Source organism: Parasteatoda tepidariorum, chromosome 5, assembly GCF_043381705.1.
Source record: "Parasteatoda tepidariorum isolate YZ-2023 chromosome 5, CAS_Ptep_4.0, whole genome shotgun sequence".
Lineage (NCBI taxonomy): Eukaryota > Metazoa > Arthropoda > Arachnida > Araneae > Theridiidae > Parasteatoda > Parasteatoda tepidariorum.
The window spans coordinates 72,099,649-72,123,395 of record NC_092208.1 but is presented as its reverse complement, the minus strand read 5'-3'; the positions used below and the strand labels follow the sequence as shown (position 1 = coordinate 72,123,395).

The window sequence follows — 23,747 nt, the reverse complement described above, 5'->3', positions numbered from 1 at the left end:
TAATTTTTTTAGAATAAATTTTGCTCTGGTAGGCAAAAAACGGTACTTGTTCGTGATTACGAACATCCGAATACTACAAGAAAATAACTGAGTTTTCCTTGAAAAAAATGCTTCTGTTTGAGATGAACAAATGTTTTTGAAATGTTTTACAATAGTTATTCTAATTTGTAAAAAACACTCACGCACGATGGTCACGCTATAGACTTAATTTTTTCTTTTTTTTAAATGATGTTTTTGACATAAAATCTTTTGCATTGTTACAAATGTATAGAAAAGAGGGAAATTGCGCATGCTTATAGAAAAATGACAATTGCGTCACGAACCAGCACAAACATCATCTAAAAAATAAGATTATTTTTCGTTTTTTGCTATTGCGCTGGGAAAAGAAAGTTAAAATGAGATATACTCACTTAAATTGCTTGGGGCAATACAGCAATATGTCACAAGTTTAAACTGTTTTAACAAGTTTAACTGAAAAGCGTTTTTAATAAAGAACATAATAACTAATTAAATTAAAAAAATAAATAAAGTATCATGGTTTCCATGTAGGTAATAAGATGTTTCTGTAGACTGCGTCGTCATTTAGAAGAAAGTCCAGAATATTTCTTCTAGAAACATTATTTCATTGCAGAAGGTAACTTAAAACGAAGTTTTCATATTTGAACTCGCTTGGAGCATTGCAGCAAAAGGGCACGTATGTAAATTGTGTAGAAAAGCATTTGGTATAGAAAAATGCAACGGTTTCTACTTATGCAATTAGATGTTTTAGTGTCTTCTGTTGCTATTTAGAAAAAAGTTCAGAAATTTTATTCTAGAAACGTTGTGCCATTGGAGAAAGAAACTTAAAAGGAAGTTTACACGTTTGAATTTTCTTGGGACAACACAGGAAAGAAGCTCATTTTTGAATTGCCCATAAAAGCATTTATGATACATCTGAAACATCTAATTGCCTACATGGAATTACCACTTTCCATGTAGGCAATTAGATGTTTCAGTATGCTGTGCTGTCATTTAGCAAATTTCAAAAACATTAAATTTTGAGACCATATGAGAAACGTGGAAAGACACATCCAATATTCAAAAATTCACATCATATTGGCAGGAAAGATGTAGTCAGCAAATTATACTCACTGTATCTTTTTTTCTTTCTTTGGTTGATTTACTTGAAATTATTATCTGTTTTAGGCATAAGTCAGTCGAACTCTTCAAATTCATATCCCTCATAGGAAGCAGGAAGACGCGTTGCTGTACCCTTTCAGAAACTATCTTTCATGACGTCAAATTGCTGATAGCTAGATGCTTTGAAAATGAAAAAAAAAATTCACTGACCGACTAACAACACTCATTTCCACTCTAAATGCCACTCACGAGAAAGCGAGAAGCTAGAAAGATTTTGTAATTTGTGGTAAAGCAAATTGTGGCAAGGGTGATGGATGTACTTTTGTTGAACTTTCATAATTTCGATAAAATGCCTGTAATGAGAGATAGTGAAGACCTAGTCTTTATTACTGTTCATAATGCAAATGGCACAAAGTCAAAAGTATACTAGCTTCTTAATCTCCGGGAATGATTTATCATAACATCATACCTGCTACCCATTACCAAGTCAGCAGCTTTTAAAGTATTTCAAAATCACCTTGCTGCACTTTTACTTGCCATCGTACTTCTCAGAAACTCTCAGTACTGTACCAAGTATTTTTAACAGCAATGAATGTGAAAAAGTTGCAGAGTGTTCTAACAAAACGGACCACCCAGAATAACTTCTGATATAATGATCAGATTTTCACGTTCTAAGACTAATTCGTAATGTCTCGGAGGAATAGCCTCAAATATTCTAATGAATTAGTGCAGACGATACTTTTTTTCCATGGATTCGGATTTCTGGTTCTGGATTCGGATTTCTGACGCCAGAAATATAGGGGGTAACCGCGATATGAGAAATATGGTTCCAATAGTTTGGTCAGGAGGAGAGCAGTCCAAAGTTTGGACAACTTAATGTTAATTTTACTTTTTTGTGTAATTCGCCATTTCTCAAAAACTCTTAGAGCGAATTGAGAACTTTTTGCTCACAATTATAAAAGTTTTTTTAGCTAAGAATAGTTCCATGCAACAAAAGTTTTAGTAAATATTTATTATTTTTTATTATTTTATTTAATAATAGTCGGAGCATTTTTGAATATTAAGATATAAAATTTTTTACGTCATTTTAAAGTATGTTTTGAACAAAAGAAAAATATGCTAAATAAAATTCTACTCACAACTTTATAAAATGAAGGTAAACGTTTATTTTTTTTCTGTTTTGAGCTATGTTTCTTTTCTTTCTTTTAAAAATTTAATCCTGAAATTAGATTACTAAAATACGAGTCAAAGTGAAAGCAAAAAAAGAAGGAAAGTTGCGACTTTAGTTCCGCAAGCATAAAAAGGAGTTGGTGAATTGCTTATTTTTACTGACATCGGTATAAATAGCCGAAAATAATCTTACGTTATATTTGAAAGGCCCCTTACCTAAAAAATTATTTCATTTACGAATCACAAATTATCCAAAATACCTCCAATGTTAGCCAGTTGTGATGATTTATCATACTAAATCATTAGAATAAAATGGATTGGGGATAGTTACCGAAATAAAATGTTTTCAATTTTAGAAAAATAGTGCTTGATGGTACGTACTATTTAAGGAAAAAAAAGGCAACACACGAGCTATTTTAATACAAATTCAAAGCCTGAAACTAACAAAGTTAAATAATACTGAAAAGAGCAAATTTTTTGTTGCATTTATGAAAAAATATTTTACTTGCCTAAGGGGACCCGGAATCCCGCAGAATCTCGTATACCGTCCATGTTAAAAAGGTCATTTTTGCTGTACCTTTTCTCAGAATTTTACAAAGATAATGGCTTGAAATTTTTTACACATATTCTTATGACATTTGAGAATAATTTAACATGAGCTTTTATACATTTTTTTTTCTTCAATCTTCTTTTAAAAAAATTTAGTGGAACAATGTCAAAAAAAGGCGAAAAACAGAAGAATTTAAACTTTAAAATTTTTTAAAATGATACTTAATAATTTTTTCTGCAAAAACTCATGTTAAATTAAAGTATAACACTTTATACATATTGTGTAATTTTTTTAACTCTGTAGCTGTATTATATTTTCAGAAAAGGTACATCGAGTTTCAAAAAAACTCATTTTGAAATACGAGGCAAAATGTCTAATTTTGCATTAAAAAAATTAATAAAAACTTTTAATCGTAAGTTTCATATTATTTTCCTTGTTTTTATACATATATACACTTAATTACTTAGATTAAGATATATTAAGCTAGTAACATTATGGTTTTAAAACTTAATGTGTGGAACATAAATGAATTGTTTTCCAAAAATACAAACAAAAAATAATCAAAACAAAAAAACAAAAAATAATCAAAAACAAAAAAATAATCAAAATTAACATGATTCTAAAAATATCAAAACAGCACGCTCGCTTCTCAATATTTCTAAAAGATAAACATAGTTTATGAAGTGAAAGTTAAAGTATAGCATTCTTTAACTTAAATAAATGGAAATCTAATAAAGCTAAAATAAGTAAAAATAATTAGCTGCATTCTTATTATACAATTTGAAGCGAAATTAAATCAAAGTGATGTCAAATGTCGTCTGCATTCAAACCGAAACCATTTCGTCTGCTCTAATTTTTTGACATACCTGACAGTTTCGAAAAATAAATTAAAATACTTCTACTAATCGGAGAAAAATAAATTTGGTTTTGTAAAGAAGAAAGTTCAAATTATTCAATGAAATAAAAAAAAATTCGAAAATTTTGACATTTTTCACTTTCCGGGTCCCCCTAATTCGGGTGTGGGGATTTCAAATCTGAAATTAGTTTCGCTTCTAAAGCTACGCATTTTCTTAAATGGTATTTTTAATTTATTATTTTACGAAATGTACAAGTTTTGACGAAATGTACACATCATTAACCGACATTCCCAGTTATTCAGTTTCTTGAAGTCATGAAAAACAATAAAATATCTCGTGTTAGTTTTCCTTCATTTTAAATTTAACTTCGGTGAAAGGCTATAAAAACAATCGGTTCGTGATTACAAACAATCGACTACTACAAGAGAATAGCAACGTTTTCCTTTCAACAAATGCACCCGTTACAAATGAAAAAGATTTTCTTTGAATGACTTACAATAGTTATGCTAATCTGCATAAAACACACGCACTTTGGTCACGCCGTAAACGAATGTTTTTTTCCCCAAAAATCTCTGCATGAACAAATATGGAAAAGAGCATAAGTTAGGCATACTTGTAGAGAAATGAAAATTTCAATACGATGTAATAAAAAATTGATTTTTAGTTTTACATTGTTACAATGGGGAATGGAAATTAAAAGGAAATATATAATTTTTATTTGTTACAACGCAGTTAAAAACCAGAATTATAAATTCCGAAAAAAAAAAAAACTTTTTGATGAAGAGAAATTGCGCAATGTGGGCAATTGGATGTTTCTGTGTATTGAGCTGCTAACTACTAGAAATTTCTGGAAATTATAAAGTACATATCTCGAAACAATAATAAGGAATTGTTTGAATGTAACATGTCTGTGCCATAAATAAATAGATTAACTTATATAGAGTCATTACAACTAAGGAGGAGGATCTCACACATTTATATTTGAGAGTAATATTTAGGTAACAAATATTTTTCTACGAGTATTATCAGGCGCTTTATCAGTACTTGGGAGGTTGACTATCTGAAAGCACCACGTGCCACTAGCATGTTGTTTTGAATTTTTTTTTTATTAATTGTTGTACAAAAAATATATTTATCTTCCATATTGTGAACTTTTAGTTGCACGTTCTCTATTATTGAATAGTTAGCTATAAGTTAAATATTTATTTAGAAGAATTTTATATTTGTTGAAATAAAAGCTTATTGAAGTAGTTATTTAGGCTTATTTTTTAATCCTTTTTAAAATGGCTGTAGAAATTTTAAACAATAAACGGCACTTTGGACCCGCCTACTGTCATATCAATCAAGTTCTCGCAATTTGTGAAGAAAAGAAGCTAATATCCCTAACCATGTGAATTAAGTGAGATTTAATCGGATACCGGTAAAAGACGTCATGCTTGTATCTCGAACCTATTTGACTTCGTGAGTTGACAAACGTCACTAACAGGTACACCTTTTTTTTTATATATTTTACAAAACTCAACTATTGGTTCAAAATGTGTGTGAGGAAGTAAGTACATCACATAAAGAAGCATCCAGATAAGTTTCTTAATCTTATCTCACGGCAGAGATGGAAATTATTATAATGGTTCTGCTGCCTATACTATGCTGAAATGTCCCGAACTCCAACTTATGGTGGTTTGTGTGCTTCAATGTCTGCCGGATAAATTTTAAATTAAAATTCAATACATTGTAGGAATAGTTGTTACAGACAATGTCAACCTTCATCTATGAAAAGGTATCCCAATATAGAATCGAGTTAACAAGTCTTACATACTAGTGAATTGGAATTGTATTTTTGTAGTGGTAGACACAATACAGTAGTCTCACTCCAGAATTTTATCTGTGATAGAACTCGATGAACGGATACCTCTAGTTGAATCATTTCTGTTTCTGCGAGAATCCGAGAGAGCTGTATTAAGATCACCGCACTTTTGCTGATCGTGAGAGCTGCATTAAGTTCAGAATCGTGAATGCTACTGTGTTGGCATTAGCAGTCGAGTGTATGCAGGCCGACGTTGTGTGTGTTCGAGACTAAGTATCAACAGCGCGAGGAGATTAATAATGCCGCTGTCACAAGTAGGAAGTCAAATGTTCAATGTGGACAATCCATCGAAGTAGGCGTGTTTAAATCGAAGTGGGCGTTGCTGTTAAGATAGGCGCGTAGAAACGTTAGTTTCTCTCTTGATTTTCATATAGATTAAAATCTTTCAACTTGAAACACTATTCGAAGAGGGAGTTTCTGTCAAGGTAGGCATGCTCACATCACGTCCGAATATCATCAGTGTGGGGATAGTTGTTATAGACAATGTCAACCTTCATTTATGAAAAGGTACCCCAACATAGAATCGAGTTAACAAGTCTTATATACTAATTAATTGGAATTGTATTTTTGTAGTGGTAGATACACTACAACATGAATAACTTCGACAATATTGTTAACGTCATTTGAAAATGGTTAAAAATGAAATCAAAGTACTTCCTCCCTTAAAGAAGTCGAACTAACTTTACTGTCAGAGTACTGAATATTGGCGATCGAAATGGGCTGCAGGTGGCGTAGAGCAGAACTCTTTTCCTATGGCAACACTTCACATGCTTTCCCCATTAGCGTGTGGAAAGTCATAGAGGAAGGAAGTACGTTAGTTTCTCTCTTGATTTTCATATAGATTAAAATCTTTCAACTTGAAACACTATATGAAACTGAAAACTGCATTAAACATAGTTCTAAAGAAAAGTATCATGGAAATTTTAAAAAATATTTTGATACATTCGAATATTCTGAAAAGAGGAGGAGAGGGAAGGGAGAAGGGCTAAAGGCATGAAACCGGTCTCTCCCCAGATGGCGTATTCGAGTGTTGCGATCGCGAATGAAGCCATCACTTGAAAAGTTGAAGCTGTATTATACCTAGGCACTCGATCGCGAAATCCGAGAATTTCCCCCGCAAAGATTAAGCTCAGTGTTTAACTAAGTAATGAAAAGTAAACAATGAACTGGAAACAATACTAAGGAATAGTTTGATAGTAACATGTCTGTGCCGTAAATAAATAGATTATCTTATATAGAGTCATTACAATTGACGAGGAGGGGCTCGCACATTTATTTAGGTTTAATATTTAGATAGCAAATATTTTTCTTTCAGCATCATCATTCGCGCTTAGTACTTGGGAGGTCGACTATACCTGGGAAAACCTTTAACACATTATTTTTATTATTTTTTATTAATTGCTATACAAAAAATATATTTATCTTCCATATTGTGTACTTCTAATTGCACAGGCGGATACACCTTTTTCGATTGATAGCATATACACCGAAGAGCCATTACATTATGACCACCCCGCTAATAACATGTAGGACCACCTTTTGCCCTCAAAACTGCTAGCATCTAAGCCGTGGCATTGATTCCACAAGGTGCTGATAGGTAGTCTGAGGTATCTCGTACCAAGCTCTCACCAACTGGTCCTGCAATTTCCTCACATTGCAATGGGGTAGCGTGGCAGCACGAATTTGGTTTTCCAAGTAGGACCACAAATGCTCTATTGGATAAAGGTCAGGTGAATTTGGGGGCCAAGACATGACCTGAAAATCACTGGAATGTTTCTCGACGATTCGACCCTTATGACATGGTGCATTATCCTGTTGGTGAACACCATCCCCCGCAGGGAAAACTGTTGCCATGAATGGGTGAACCTGGTCTGTAACTATGTTCAAGTAGCTTACAGGTGTCAGGGATTGTTCTAGGAGGATTATGGCTCCTAATGTGCCCCATGAAAACATTGTTCCTGGGTGAGAAACCATGAAAACATTGTTCCTGGGTGAGAAACCATGAAAACCTGGGCTAGCCCATTATTATAGATGGAGGGTGGTCATAATGTAATGGCTCTTCGGTGTATATATTATACGATACTGAAGTTCTGGTTCAAGATGTGCGGGAAGAAGTAATACAGCGTTTAATGAAGTATTGGTATAAGTTTTTCTATCTGATCACACGACAGAGACGGAAATTATTTTAATGGCTCTGCTGCCTGCAAAGCTGAAATATCCTGAATTCAAAATTACATCATTTCTGTGATTCAATAGCTGCCGGAACGATTTTAAATTAAAATTCAATGCATTAAAAACTTTGACAATATCGCAAACATCATTTTAAAATGGTTAAAGCTTAAATCAAAGTAAAAGCTGAGTGTAGCAACTAGACAGTGAAAAAATTTCGTTAATATATTGTCTAAAACTGATTAAACTTGGGTTGAAAAATTAGAATTTTTAAATAAAGTTGAGCAGTGCAATCGGCTTGATTACCATTACAGTTTATAGGTAATACAAAATAATTTTGAAAGTTGACCAAGTTGGTATAAAGGCGGCTATTAATGATGTATGTCCCGCATATGGGTAAAACTTCTTCTCATTTAATTTATTTTAGTGTGTCTCGCATATTGTATTTCTAAGTTTTTTTTTTTTTTAAACAGTTGATAATTTTTCAAATCATGGCAACCATTCATTTCATCACGCATATAATATTACTAAAATGTTCTTAGATAAAATTATAATGACTAACACATTTAACTACAAAATGTTTTAATTTATTGGAGAAAATATTGACTTTTACTAGAAAAACACTGATGAAGGAGACGGAATCACAAAGGTTTTTGAGCGGAGCCTTCTAGCTATGGAAGAAAACTACTGATTTTCTGAGTCTATTTATTATTATTATTACTATTTTTAAACAGTTGATGATTTTTCAAATCATTTCAACCGTTCATTTCATCACGCATATAATATTACTAAAATGTTCTTAGATAAAATTATAATGACTGCCAAATTTAATTACAAAATGTTTTAATTTATTGGAGAAAATATCGACTTTTACTAGAAAAACACTGATGAAGGAGACGGAATCACAAAGGTTCTTGAGCGGAGCCTTCTAGCTATGGAAGAAAACTACTAATTTTCTGAGTCTTTTAATTTTTTTTTTAAACAGTTGATGATTTTTCTAATCATGGCAACCGTTTATTTCATCATGCATATAATATTAGTAAAATGTTCTTAGATAACTTTATAATGACTACCTAATTTAATTACAAAATATTTTAATTTATTGGAAAAAATATCGAGTCTTACTAAAAAAACACTGATGAAGGAAAAGGAATCACAAAGGTTTTTGAACGGAGCCTTCTAGTTATGGAAGAAAACTACTAATTTTCAGAGTCTACAACAATATTCTAAATTCATGTCCTCTGCCGACTGTAAAAAAGCACAATCAAAACCCTATAGATATTTCAAACAATTATCTTTAATAGCATCTGCGAAAATTTATTTTTCAAACATTTTATTCTTTTCTTTTCTTGAAATCTTCAAATATATCTTCTAATTTCTCTCAATTTTCAACCCAAATCACTGAAAGATAGAAGAAAGCTTCATAAAATTAAAGTTAGTAAATTAATAAAGCAAAGTTCAGCAGAAAATCTTATTTAATTTTCAATTTTATTAAGAAAAAGCAGGGAGTTTTATAATGTAATTTAAAAAATTTTCCTCAATTTAGTTAGAGATTTAAGTAGGAAAAGTACTTTTAGGACCTTTTTGGTTCGCAACTCCGCCAGCAATAAATAATGCATTTTTTTGTTTGTTAATAAACTTTAGACACATTAAAGCTAAAAGAAATTTTTTTTCGAAATATTGGTAAAATGATTAGTTAAACGAACTGAAATTTAAAAAAAAATTTATAGCGAATCTTTAAGCTCGCAAGTAAGTTAACCTTTAAACATCAGTAGGGTTACGGCAGCATGTTTATCTTATCTTCTAATGGTTTTCCAAAATACACTTTTTTCTATTTTGCTGAAGTTAGCTTTTTACACACTCAGAGACCTATAGATATGAGAATAAAAATGTAAAAATATTATTGAATAATTTTTATTTCCAAAATTTACTAAAATTGAAATTGGCTAAAAATAGCTTATGATAAAGTTTAAAACCACAACAACGAAAAAAGATTTCCCATAATAGTATATGCACAATTACTCTACTGTACCAACAGGTAGGATGTGCATAAAAAAATTATTTTCCCCTAGCGTCTGCAACGAGACAATTGTAAATGAAAAAAAAGTTCAGATATTTAAGTTTCTAAAATTTAACATCGAGCAATTATGAGTGAGGTTAAATTTAATAATTGTGAATAAATACTGTTCACATTTTCCTTCGTTTTCAAATGCTATATAAATATTTCTACTGCTTCTTTAATAAATAAAAAAAAAACAGAAAAGGGAATGGGGCAAATAGAAAAGCAGACATGAGGTTCTAAAAATAATAATAAAATCAACGTCCGTTAACTCACAGCAACGAGTCATTAGTGAAGAAAATAATTTTAAATATTTAAAAATATTTAAATTCGTGAAATTTATTATCGAGAGATTGAGATTGAATTAAACGATTAATGAACACTGTTGAAATTTTTCTCCGTTTTCAATTATATAAATATTTTTACTGTTTCCTTAACAGAAAAAAAATGGAAAAGTGAATTAAACAAATAAAAAAAAGCGGAAATGATAATGAAAAAATGTGTCCGGTCACCACCATCTTCTCAAAAGCATAAGCATATTAATTATGCTTATTCAACTTTAAACTTATATTTTAAAAGGCCATTTCTATGTTGATAATGCGAGTAACTCTGCATTTTTTACGCACAAAAGCATTTCATTTTATTTTATAACCATCGTTGAAAAGCCGATCCAATTTTGAGTTTACGACTACCAATGTTCAACTCCGAACTCAAGGGAACTCCTTGATCAAGTACTGAGAGAAATTTGCCTTCGTGGAGAACTTTTTGATGGAACTAACCTGCATTTGCGTTACATAGAGAATAAAACAGTGAAAACCTACCACGGTTAGCCTTACAGCAAAGGGACTCTAACCATGATTCGTCTACCACTGAGGATATTTTAAGTCAGCACTGCGATCAGTGGGGCGGGTGTGGATTTCGTATTTACCAGCCATTGCTGGGATTCGGATCTGAGTCACCTCAATGAGAGGCGAACGCTCTGTCACCTGAGCCAACACTGAGTTATTAAGGGTTAAGTTAAACCCTCGTTAGGAAACGAGCGCTCTATTTCCTCAGCCACCTCTCCGCAATAAAATATTTCATTTTATAGCCATCGCTAAAAAAACAAACCCAAATTTGAGTTCACGGCTGCCAATGTTAAACTGCGCAGCCTTGTAATTTTTCAATCCAATCCCGATGACAAGGAAAGTTCTGGATCAGTACCCCCAGAGGTATTTATTTGTTATGGGAACTTAAAGGACTTTGATCCTGTGCGCCATTCAACATTTATTTCACTAGGATACTTCAACCAGCTGGATTCTAACTACAGCTCTCACGAACACAAGTCCAGGGCTCTACCAACCAGGCTACCCTGGCCCGCACAAATGTATTTTGTTTTATTTTATTTTATTTTATAACAGTCGTTGAAAAGCCGACCCAATTTCGACGGCATGGAGACTAACCCGTGATCCGTCTACCACTGATGATATTTTACGTCAGCACTCTAGCCAGTACGAACCGGGTGCGGAATTCTCATCGACCAGCCATCGCCGGGATACGAACCCGGTTCACCTCATTAAAAGGCGAACACTCTATCCTCCGAGCCACCTCTGAGTGCCACAAAAGTATTGAAGAATTTGTGTAAGGAAACAGCATACCAGAAGACAAAGGAAAGCCTTTCTATTCTTTGCTACATCGGAACACTTTTAAATTCGCCAACACTACAAAAAGTGATTTTCATTAATATTTATAATTTTTGTTTAAATGATTTTAAGATTCAATCCCAATTTTAGCCCATTTTTTGTTACCCACTAACTCCAATCATAAATGTAGTTAGATAATCTAGTTGCTTATCTTTTTGCAATTATTCATTCAGTAAAAGAGCGATAAGAATTTTTAATGTTTTAAACATTCATTCTAAATATTATTCAAGCAAGAATAAACTTTAAGATTTTTTTTACTTGTTTTACGTACCTTTTGCAGTACGTGGGAAACATCATACAAAAGCTAGTAAATACAGAAAAGCAAACCTGAAAATAAAAAATCGAAATTTATCGCACAAGCATTGAACAGTAAACACTGCAGGGTGCTCTGTAGAGACCACTCTTAATATATATTTCAAAAATCCTTTTAAAAAAATGAACACAAAAAATTATGCACAACTGAGTTTTCAAAGTAATATTTAGTCAAGGAGAAAACAAACTCGATATCGCAGTACAGGAAGGCGCATGTAAGAAACAATAAAACAGGTTTGATTCGCAGAGATTTCAGAGGAGTGTTAAAAGACGCCAATTATAAGTGCCTTTAAGTTTCAATCTCCAATTAAACCTTTTTTTTTTAATATTTATTGCATTCGCCTTTCGCTACTGTTATTTTTCCCATTCTAATAACATTTTTTCCTCACATAATTAACAATTTACTACCTTAATGAGTATTTTTTTTGCTCCATTTTTAAGGTGGAGTCTTAAAATACACATTAAGGGTGGCTTTTATGAAATACCCTGCAATTTTACTGCAAAATTGACGCTTTTTAAAAATATTAAATTCATAAAAACTGGCTTGCCCGAGCTGATGCTATTCAATCAATATAATATTAACGAAATAATTCTGCAACATTTCAAAATTATTAAATTTTTTTTTTTAAAAAAAAATCAATATTACAACTTTAAATGTTACTGATTCGTGTTTGATTGAAAGTAGCAGGGCGTTTTTGCCAATGTTTTTCGTATGCGAAAATCTGTTTGTACTGTTTCTTAATCAACTAGAGGTTCATTGTAAGTCCACTACGAACAGTGGCGTAGCGAGGGGTGGGCAAGAGGGGGGGGGTCATCATGCCCCTGGCGCTACTCACAAAGGGGCGCCAAATGGTCCACAAAACAAAAAATTGTTGGATAATTTTTATTATAATTGGTTTCTAGAAAATACATTTTAAATTTAGTGCCAGTGTCATATAATAAATGTTAATTCGTAAATAAAAAGGAACACTAATAGTCTAAATCAAACTGTAATAATATATTTATAATAGAAATGGCACGGCTTTTCTACTGGCAGGGCTGACTCGATCTGTGTCTGTCAGCACCTCCTTATGGCATCTACGCTGTGTGGTTACATAAATTATCTCCTTTCTTGATTTGTCTGATAAAATAATATGTTACAATAAATATTTGCAGTGTACAAAGTACAAACATTCTTTTTTTTTTTTCAGAACACTATTTTTTTTAAATTTTTATAAACGCAATGTAGCTTGTAATTTTAAAACAGTAACAATAACACTCTAATGTACTTACATGTACAGACACTGTCAACTAATCTTCTAATGCCAAAATCTTGGCTTTTTCGATGGGACGGTAATGAAGAAGAAGGAACTAAAGTTAACCGATCCTGGTTATTATATTCACCAAAAAATAATGCTGCGTACTGCTTTTGTTGCTTAATGTTTATTACATCAAATTCCGCTACACAATCATCTTTCGTAACATCTGCTGGTTTTAATAAATGGAAGAAAAAAGATGAATTGATTAGCCACGAAAGAAGTCTAAATCACTGAATATCACTTTCGGCTTGGAAAGAAACAGAACGAAGATTAATAAGTAGAACGGGAAATGATGTATCATTAGAAGCGAACATTCAGTCCGTAAAAGAACGGTGGCGAAATATATTTAAAAGAATATTAGCTTGCTTGAGGTATTTAATTATACAAAATCTTTCTCTACGTGGCCATGTTGAAAAACTAGCACTTCAATATGGTACAAATGTAGGAAATCTATTATCTTTATTTAGATTTGTAGCTCAGTTTGATCCGCTACTAGCAAATCATCTTAAACATGCCACAGAAACTACAAAAACTGTCTCATATTTGTCACCGCAGATTCAAAATGAATTCATTCATCTTCTGGCATCTACAATTCGAAATCAACTAATAAACGATATCAAAATAAATAAATATTATGGGCTTTTGTTTGATTTAACTCCTGATATTTCTCATCGAGAACAAATGTCCCAAGTCGTTAGGTATGTAGATGATGATTTTATCCATAAAAAAGTTTCCATCAAAGAATCTTTTTTGGGTATTATTGAAATACACGATAAAGATACAGCCTCGATCGAAAATACAATTTCAGAAAAATTAAATTCCGGTGAAATTTCATTAACAAACTGCAGATAACAATGCTACGATAATGCTACCGAGATGGCAGATCACACATCTGGCGTTCAACAAAGAATTATGGAAGAAAAATCATGGAGCATTATTTGTAAATTGTGATAACCATTCATTGAATTCAGTAGGAGTTACTGCAGCTAAACAAGATCCAATCGTTGTGACATGTTTTGGAATAATTGAAAACATATATCTATTTTTCTCACGTTTAACGTTACGATGGACCTCCAGAATACAAGCGGTTAGCGTTATCGTCGATGGGCTAGAGAATATAGTAGAACTATTAGAAAAATTAGCAGAGGACACTACCACTAAAGTGACACCAGAAGTGAAGTTACGATTCTGTTGCAAAATATACTAACTTTTAGTTTCATAACTTAAGTTCATTTCTGGTGTGAAATCTTAAGGAGGATTGATCGTGCGCAGCTCAGATTACAAGATCCTAGAATGAATTTTAGAGAAGCGTTCCATGATCTTGAATCATTAACTACTGAACTAGCCGAAATTCAAGACTTGCTCTATGAAGAGGCAATAGAAAAAGCGAAACCTCTTTGTGAAAAATGGGATATTGATACAACAATACGTGTAAGAAAACAGCTGCAAAATGCCCGGAGAATTGGCTAGAGATGTTGGTATTTCTGCAGAAAGTGAAATTTCTCGCGTTATGGAAAGCGTTCTTGATCGTCTCCAACAAGAAATATGTACACGATTAAGTGACCTTAATTTCAAAATTGCATTTCTACTAGACGTTGAAAATTTATTAAACAAGGATAATGTTGATAACGACCTTGAAAAAAATTTTAAAAATTTGGGTGAATTTTATGATACAGATTTCAATGGAATAGAGCTCGTTATCGAAATATGTGACTGCAAAATGTTACTCCGCAGTAGGAAAAAATTGAACCTAAAACTCCATTAGAATTTCTTACTTTTATAATCTCGTATGGAGAAGACGTTTTTCTAAACCTGAGAGTGCAACTTGAAATACTCCTGACTATCTCAGTATCAATTGTTAGCTGCGAACGTCCATTCAGCAAATTAAAATTAATTTTGACATACCTACGATCAACGATGGGACGAGATCACCTAAGTGACCTAGCATTTTTAAGTATGGAAAGAGAAAAATTTGAAATTATCAGCTTTGATGATATTATTGATACATTTGCTTCATCAAAAACAAGGAAAATTTATAAATAGTAATTAGTTTTATTAATGTATTATAATCATTTGAATACATGTATCTCCTTAGAGATAATAAATATTTACTTTTTTATTGTTTTAAAACTGTGTGTTTTTAAAATATATCTTTATAAATATAAAAAATAAATAATAGGTATCTTTTGAACTAATTCCAGATAACCATATACATTTCAAAATCTAGTCTTGTTTTTTCAACTACATTTTTTGTCTCAAATTTAAAGCCTAGCTTGAGCCTATGACTTTATTTATTTATTCATTAATTTACGAGTATATTTTACATATTATATTGTATGGTTTTCGAATGGGGGGGGGGCGCCAAAAAGGTATTGTGCCCCGGGCGGGAGTTAAGCTCGCTACGCCACTGACTACGAAATCAAAAAGCAAAATTAACATATTAACTGCTGATCTAAATGACAACAAAAATACCAATTTTTCCCTTACCGCTATATGCTGCTTTTATCGTAATATTAAAGGCAATTGCGAGTTTATCTTTATTAAAAATTTTGACTACTTTTTAAAGAAACAAGGATGTTACAATGCTATGTGGGGCGGTAAATGACAATAAAAATGACAATTTAATACATTGGGGATTTAATGGGGATCACTCAAAACTTCGACTGTCGTCCGACTAACTAGTGTACTTAAATTTCAACAAGAGCCATAAGTCTTTTGCTGATGCTAGCTGCATTTGTTTCCCAAACGGTATTAACAAGAATTTTGCCCAATTTAAACTTCAATCACTTTTTGATTTAAAGTAACAAGCATAAGATTGAAAACAGAAAATAATTCCTAAGTTTTTTTTTTCAAGTAGACCGAAAAATTGAGTTTTTGTTAATTCCAAAACGTAGTGAGAATTAATTTTGACTTCAAATTAACTTCAAACACAATCAAAAGTTCCTTACGTCTTTCTTTCACAATTAATGCGCCCTATGCATCTCATTTTAAATTTGTCAATAATAGAATTAAATTATATTCTTTAATTTGTTTGAATTTTCTTAAATTTTTATTTTATTAATTTATTTATTTGTTTCAGTCAATGTTGCACATCATGCATGCTGAAAATGCATTGAATTGACTCGGATATGTTTTTGGAAACCAAAAGAAATTTCAACTTACCTTAAACTCTTCCAATTTCTTATTGTCAGCAATTTTTATTGGATCAGTTGAATTTGAAAGATCGTTCTGTAAGTAAAATTTGGGTAAAAGAAAAAAATTATTTGCAAGATTAGACAGCTAAAGATTAGACTTTATATTTTAATAACAATTACTTACATTGTATTCAACGAAGGAAGCGAAACTTTTCGTCAAGTAACTTTTCTGCAGCACATTTAAAGTAGCGCATAGAGAAAATAAAATTATGAATATGAAATTATTAATTAAAATTACATAATTTAGAAAGTAAAGTGCTTATATATATATATATATATATATAGATTTGAGTGACATTTAATTTAAAGACCAGAGCACTTATCAGCAATTGATTGGTATTTCATAGTATCTTCTGTAAAAGAGAAGAAAATCTTGTTTTTTAAACTTCCGATAAACTACTAGAATCGATTATTCAAATTAGTCCAATTTGGGATAGTCATTTATTGTACTGGATTTTTGGTTGTCACCATTTAAGTGTCATTTTTTTTCAAGATATTTCATTTACACTGACCCAATATTATGTTTACCTTATCTTTCAGTCAAGACGAAATAAATTTTAATTAGGCGGCTTGTTAACCTTTTGCTTACGGCTGGTACAATTGATGGTCTAGAATAGCAGGTGCTATCAGGTGTTGTAAGTAAGAGGTTAAAATCCTTCTATTGTTTTCAACTTAGATGCACGGTTTAGTTTTTTGTTGTAGTTTCCTTACATTTTGTATTTAAGAAATTTTATGACAGATGATCATTCTATAGTAAAACATTTTTCAAAAGAGATGGTAAATAAAAGCATTTTATATTGGATACAAATGCACATGATACTTCAAAACTTTCAGATATTTTTTTATGAATTGAAAGCAATAAAACATGTAAGTTATAATTTTAGATAGGTACTTTTATACTAATTGAGTACCTAATTCTAGATTTTTTAGTTTAAAATGATAAAAGCTGCTTTCAATTTGCAAGCTATGAAAAAAAAATTCTTTTAATCTAAAAACATGCAGATATGTAACATTAAATAAACTGTATGAAATAGTTGATCTCAGAATTCTATATCGTAATTTTATGGGAAAAACTGGAAGAAACCTTAAAGTAATGTCCTGTTATATCCCCTATTTTTTAGGGTGACATTTTATCTTATGTGTTTGTAGGATAACGTTGAGAAACAACTAAGTCATATGTTTATATATTTGTGTAGATAGAGATGCTTATTTAATATTTCCTCTCAGCCAACATCCCTAGAACAACTAGGAAGATAGTACAATTATCATTTTATTCTGTGCCATTAATATTTATGAGAATGGAGATATACTTTAGGAGAGAAGAAAAAGAATTCTCAGCACAAATGTTAGGAAATTAATAAAATATATGCTTAAGGGCAATAACCAGTTGGAAAGGGGAAGAGAGATCACATTGGTGAGGAGAGGGAGAGCCAATATTGTAGCCTAATGCACCTTTCAGACGTAAAGAGCATCAAAGCAAGGCAAAACTGTTTAATGGCACAAAAGCTGGATATAGCTACATTGTACAAAACTCAAAATCATATTGTAACAAAAACATTGGTGTAGTTTAAAAGCAAATTCAACGTCATACCAATTAAAGCCAAGAGACAGGAAAAATAATTTACAATACCAGTCTAACTGTTGAAAAGTTCAAATAGAATATACTACCTCNATAAAAAAAAGAGCCATCTTTATATATATATATATATATATATATAATATGTTAATTTGATTTTAAAAAGTCGCCAATTTCCGCGTTTAAAGAATTCTTCTTTTTGACATAGCCATTAGAAAATTATTCCTTATCATATGTCAGAGTGTTTCCCAAACTTATAACTTTTGCGTACCCTTTCTAAATTTTTCGTAACGCTGTGCACTACAAAATAAAAAATGAATGTATTTTTTACTATAAAAAAATTGAACAAAAGTTAAAAATCAGAACTGGCTGGTGACACCACTAATTATTAACTGTTAACTCTGCAAAAAATAGCCAATAGAAAAATAAGTAATCGTAAATTTTCATGACTAGCCTTGTGATAAAACTACAGCTACTGAAGTTTATGTTATGGTAGATGTTGATCTAAAGTTATCCACCATGATATCCGAATTTTTTTTCATATTTCTGCATGAGATCAAAATTAAATCATTGTTCTAGTAAAAGTGCAAAATATTTTTTTCATATTATTGAAAAAGAAGATAATTAAATTTAAGATAGTAAACATTAACAACATTGCTTGAGTGCAGATGCAGACATTCTGATTTGCATATAATTATAAGAACAAATATTGAGGTTGCAGCACAAAAGAATCTCGGGGTGGAATGATTTAAGGCCCCAACGGAGTGTAACAGATTATCTATCTTTCATGAATATCAGTAGAGTGTAAGACGAAGAAACTCTCTTTTTTAAATTTTTTTTTCGTAATTCAAAATGTTAAATGACACAGTGGTTAGATATTTACCAAAAAAAAATTTACTCAAATTTAAGAAAACGAAGATTCACCACATTGGCCTCAAGTTCAATTTTTTTTTACTTCAATTTTAATTTTTTTCTGAAATTACAAATATAAACTAAATTTAAAATTTCAAATTAAAACATTTAAATGTTTGTTAAGAATGCGAAAAAAATTATACATGAAGAAAATTCAATCTTTAGTTTTCCAGAAAAAATTTAAACAACTCGAAATATTCATGCAAAATTGATTGCTGATTAAAAATTTAAAATTTACGTATTTTATAATATAAATTCCTTGACAGTGAAAGTTTTTCTTGAGGATTTTTGGAGATCTAAATATTAACATTACATTATATTTTTTTCCAGTAGCTTTGAATTCTAAATTCTACATTTTTGAAATTATTATCTAAAATTTATTTTATACTTATATTTTTTTACAAAACATTAAATTTGTGCTTTTGATCCAAAAAAAGCACTTTAGTCCCTTTCCAGGTTGCCATTTTAGTTTAATATAACATCAGTGACAACTTTTTATTGATCTGAAAATTTTATTTAAATTTTTAATTTTAAAAATTCATCATTCACTCTTTTTAAAAGGTATTGCGCAAAAAAACGAGAACACCCTAAACAATTTTCGGTCTAATGATTGAATTTTCATGTACTGCTTAATCTCATGTCATATAGCATGTCATTTTCTCAATATATTTAAGGAATGACCTCGAATACGATACTTAATTAAGACAGACGATATTTTAAGTCACGAATTCAGAGCGAACTTTCGTGGTATAAATTCAGTTTTCCCATCGAATTTGGATTCCTTACCCTCAAAATATAGGAAGGCGCAATCTGGGAAATATATGGTCCCAATAATTTGATTAGGATATCAGTCCAATGTTTGAACCCCTTAATGTTAATGTTACTTTTTGCGCATTTTGCATTACCGTGAAAATTGTAAAAACGAATCGAAAGTTTTTTGCATACGATAATAAAAATTCGTTTAAGGACGTTTCCATTGAAAGATTAAACTTTAATCATTATTCTATGTTTCTATATTATTTAATTATAGTCGAAAAATTTTGAATTGTAATTTACAAAAATCTTTAGACCATTTTAAAGAATGAAATTTTAAAAGGCAAAATGTTAAAGTTAAACAAATTTAATTTCTCAGGAATCACTTTTAAATGCACAACTGTCTCATATTCGATTTTTTGGCAACTATTTGACCAATTTTGTTCAAACTATTCGTATTTTTCTACATAAAATCAAATTCTTTAAAATGCTGTAAAAATTTGATTGCCTTAGAATTCGAAAATTTTTCATTAAAAAAATAATTAATAATTTTAAAAAAATTTCAAGTTGTGATTTTGGATGAATGAATTTTATAATTGTGTGTAAGAATTTATCGATTGATTTAAAATATTCTCGAGATATACACAAAAAGCGTTTTTAAGACGTATTTATTAAGAGTATTAAGAGGTCCAAACTTTCCACCACTCTCTATATTTTTCTGATAGCAGTCACTTCATATTCTTTGAGGGTACGGAATCCAAATTCGTCGAAAAAAGAATTTGTGTATGCAGAGGAAAAAAATTGGATCTGATTTCGAAACTTAAAATATTATCTGCACTTAGTAATTAGCGTCTCTGAAATAACCCATTTGAGATAGAAATCACCCTTAATACATACAAATCCGATCATTAGATCAAAAATCATTCGAGCTTTTTTTCAGAACTGTAAGGGTCACCTCTTTTGCAATAACATTGTTTTTTCGTAGTTTGAGGAAGATTTTTCGTGACTTATTTCAAATTCGTGACTCATTTCGTGATTTGTTCACTGTTATTTCAAATTAAGAGCGTAATCATTCATTTTTTCAATGCCAAAGTTATTAAATAATTGGTTAACCCGCAATGGTAATACCGTGGGTAAAATCCAGTTGTCATCAAAATTTGCTAATATTCGTATGAAGTTTTATATATATTAAGTTAACATAACATACCATTAGCTAACATAACATTAAGTTAATAAGTTAAATATATGCATTTATATATTGGCAGATCTCAAAAACCTCTAACTTTTGATAATAAAAAAATAATAATAATAGGCACACTATTGTTACACCTCCAGAATTGTTAGAAAATGCATAAAATATCAGAAAATAATCGTTAACATCAAAAATTTTGATGCCCTTATAAGTATAAACAAAAAATTAAACTTTTTGAACTAATTTTGCTAGGTTTATATACATTTCATTAAAAAATCATAAAAATGACAAAATTATCATTTATTTAATAAACATATAAACTTATTGAGCCTATTTTTCTTTTATTGAGCAATTTTTTCTTTTTAATAATTTCATCCATATTTACCCTTTATTTTTCATCAAAAATTACTAGTATCATAAATGAATTGAAAAATTTTAATATTAAGTTAAATTGTCATAAAATGGATAAAAAGGCTTACTTTAATTATTTTCAGTCAAAAAATATCTTCAATTAGTAAAACATAGGGAGAAAACTAAGTTCTGATATGTTAAATTCAATTAATTAATCCTGATTTTACGGTTTGACAGGGTTAAGGTCTGGACCACCTAGAGAATGGATCGAAAACTTTACTCAGATGCAACGCAATGCGATGCACACATCACAGAAAATAAATTAGGCAATGACAAACGTGTGATCAAAATTTTGATTGATTTTTAAACATTTACTTGATTCTACACGCGTCTGATTACGGTCTTGACATCGTAACTGTAACCTCACCGAATGGCAGTTTGTGATTATAAACCTAGAAAAATTAGTTCAAAAATTTTAATTTTTTGTTTATACTTATAAAGGCATCAAAATTTTCGATGTTCACGAATATTCTCTGATATTTTATACATTTTCAAACAATATTGGAGATGTAAAAATAGTGTGCCTATTATTTTTTATTATTAAAAGTTAAAGGCCTTATAGATCCGCCCATATTTATATATTTAAGGTATTAACTTATAGACATTGTAATAAATAGCTTGAAACTTCCTTACGAATTTCTCTCTTTCCGAACACATAAAAGGCAAAAGGCATTCATTTAGATTTCCCTCTTCACAGTCTGGCCATTCTGGTTCTTCGCCATCGGATTCACATTGTGCATTCACCTTATCTCTAAGAAAGTTAATAGCCTGAAATATAGTTAAAAACTCATTAAATAACTCAAAATTGTTTCGTACCAATTACAAAGTTTCAGCGAATAACTTAAATAAACGGTGATCTATCAAACATGCGTTTTTAGAATCATCAAAATTGAAAACATGGACCACAAATTAATATTTTACCGGGAAAAAAAACTTTCAAAAGTTGACCAATTGCAGTAGTGGAAGGCGAATGGAATAGACATCAAAACACATTTAATTTAAGGTCGAAACTTGAAAGCGTTTCTAATAATCATTTTTCACCTTTTCTTTTATTCCTCCTGCAGTCAAACCTGACTTGCTGCTGCTCCTGCTTTTTGCTTTCCTGTATTGTGATTTGTCCCATTTTGAAAGTGCTTTTGTTTTTTCTGGGTTAAATATTAATGTTCAAGCACAAATAAGCTCATTTTCATTTTTTTTAAAGAATTTTAAGAATGTACATTAAAGATGGTCATTACAAATCCTGCATGTAGTATGTTTGTGTTATACAGGGTAACGAAAACTATGGAGACGAGCCAGTCAAGTATTTCAAGAAAAATGCATTGAATCAAAATTCTGAAATCACGAGTATAAAACATTTTAAAATATGCATTCAGTGGCCTACACATCACTTCTTTAATTGGTGCAAGTTCAGGAATAAATGTCCTATTTGGTATAATTTGTTTTCAAAATATTAAGCACGACTGTTTCTTCTTTTCCCATTTGACTTTTCGAGCTCTCCAGATATCTTTATTTTAAACGATTTTCGCCTGGTTGGTAGGGTGTTGAACCCATGTTACAGAGAAAGGAAATTCAAATCTCGATGGCCGAAGAATCCTCGCGTATTGGTGACTGGTGCACGTTAAATTTGTTGGGGTCGAAATTCCCCCAAACTCCCATAACAAATCAATACCTGTGAAGGGTACTAAATTGGATATTGATCGTTCTCTAGTTCAGAGCAAAAATTACGGTCTGTTGATGAATGAATGGAGTATGTTTGGTCCCTCCTTGTAAAACGGGCTGCGGCGTATATGTGGCTAAATTCGTATTCTTGGCCATAGAAGGCGCCACTGAAGAAACAGGAAACGAAACCTCTGCCTTGAAAATTCTCTTGATTTCAAGCAGGCTTGCTCATATTGGCAAGTGGCATATGTAGAAACAAAAAATTTTTACTTTACTTTTACGATTACAGCAAAATTTTGAAATAAAAATCCTTCAAGTCAGAAAGGGCAATTTTTTCTGGAAATTCTAAATCAGAAACAAAAAATGGGGGTTCTCAGTCTAAATTTTAAAGTTGTACTAAGAGATGAGTTTTGGGCAGGAAGAAAATAATTAATATGCATCTTTACAAAATACTTCATACCTGCATTTTTAGCTGTTTAATTCAATGCATATTCCTGTGCTTTATTATTCACTAGCTGTACCCTGCGTGCGTTGCAACGCTTTCAATTTGAATTTTGTATTTAAGTGTGTAAATGACATTTGCGATTATCATTTGAAATGCAAATTTTATTTAATGGTGAAAAAAAAACAGTGATAGTCTCAGCAGTTAATTCTCTAGGATATCATTAGTGCATTTTCAAACAGACATGTATGGTGATGCACACGGAGCATGAAACATATTTTGGACAATGATCTGAAATAAGACTGGATCTATGGTGACATCAAGAATTTCTGCTGATATCTGATCAGTTTTAGAAGGTGGTTTTTTTTCAATAAGCCAAATTAGAATGTGTGCCTGAGGCAATCCTCGTTTTTGCCATTCAATAGAGTACACCCAACACCGTGTCTCTCTAAAAACATGACGCTTCACAATGAAATCAAGTAAAGATATTGTTATTAAAAAAGACACACGTGCTGTAATATCATGACG

At 31.0% G+C, this 23,747-nt stretch overlaps 1 protein-coding gene across 1 annotated transcript in view; it reads right to left on the bottom strand.

Moving 5' to 3' along the window:
• Positions 1–9,006: 9,006 nt before the first annotated feature.
• LOC107441598 (uncharacterized) overlaps positions 9,007–23,747 on the bottom strand; it is a gene marked incomplete at its 5' end in the record, with an annotated part of 20,208 nt that continues 5,467 nt past the window's right edge. Inside the window, 5 exon segments of the mRNA XM_043055833.2 lie at positions 9,007–9,130; positions 11,742–11,797; positions 16,243–16,308; positions 16,399–16,443; positions 21,752–21,886. Coding sequence (XP_042911767.2) covers positions 9,118–9,130; positions 11,742–11,797; positions 16,243–16,308; positions 16,399–16,443; positions 21,752–21,886 — 315 coding nt within the window.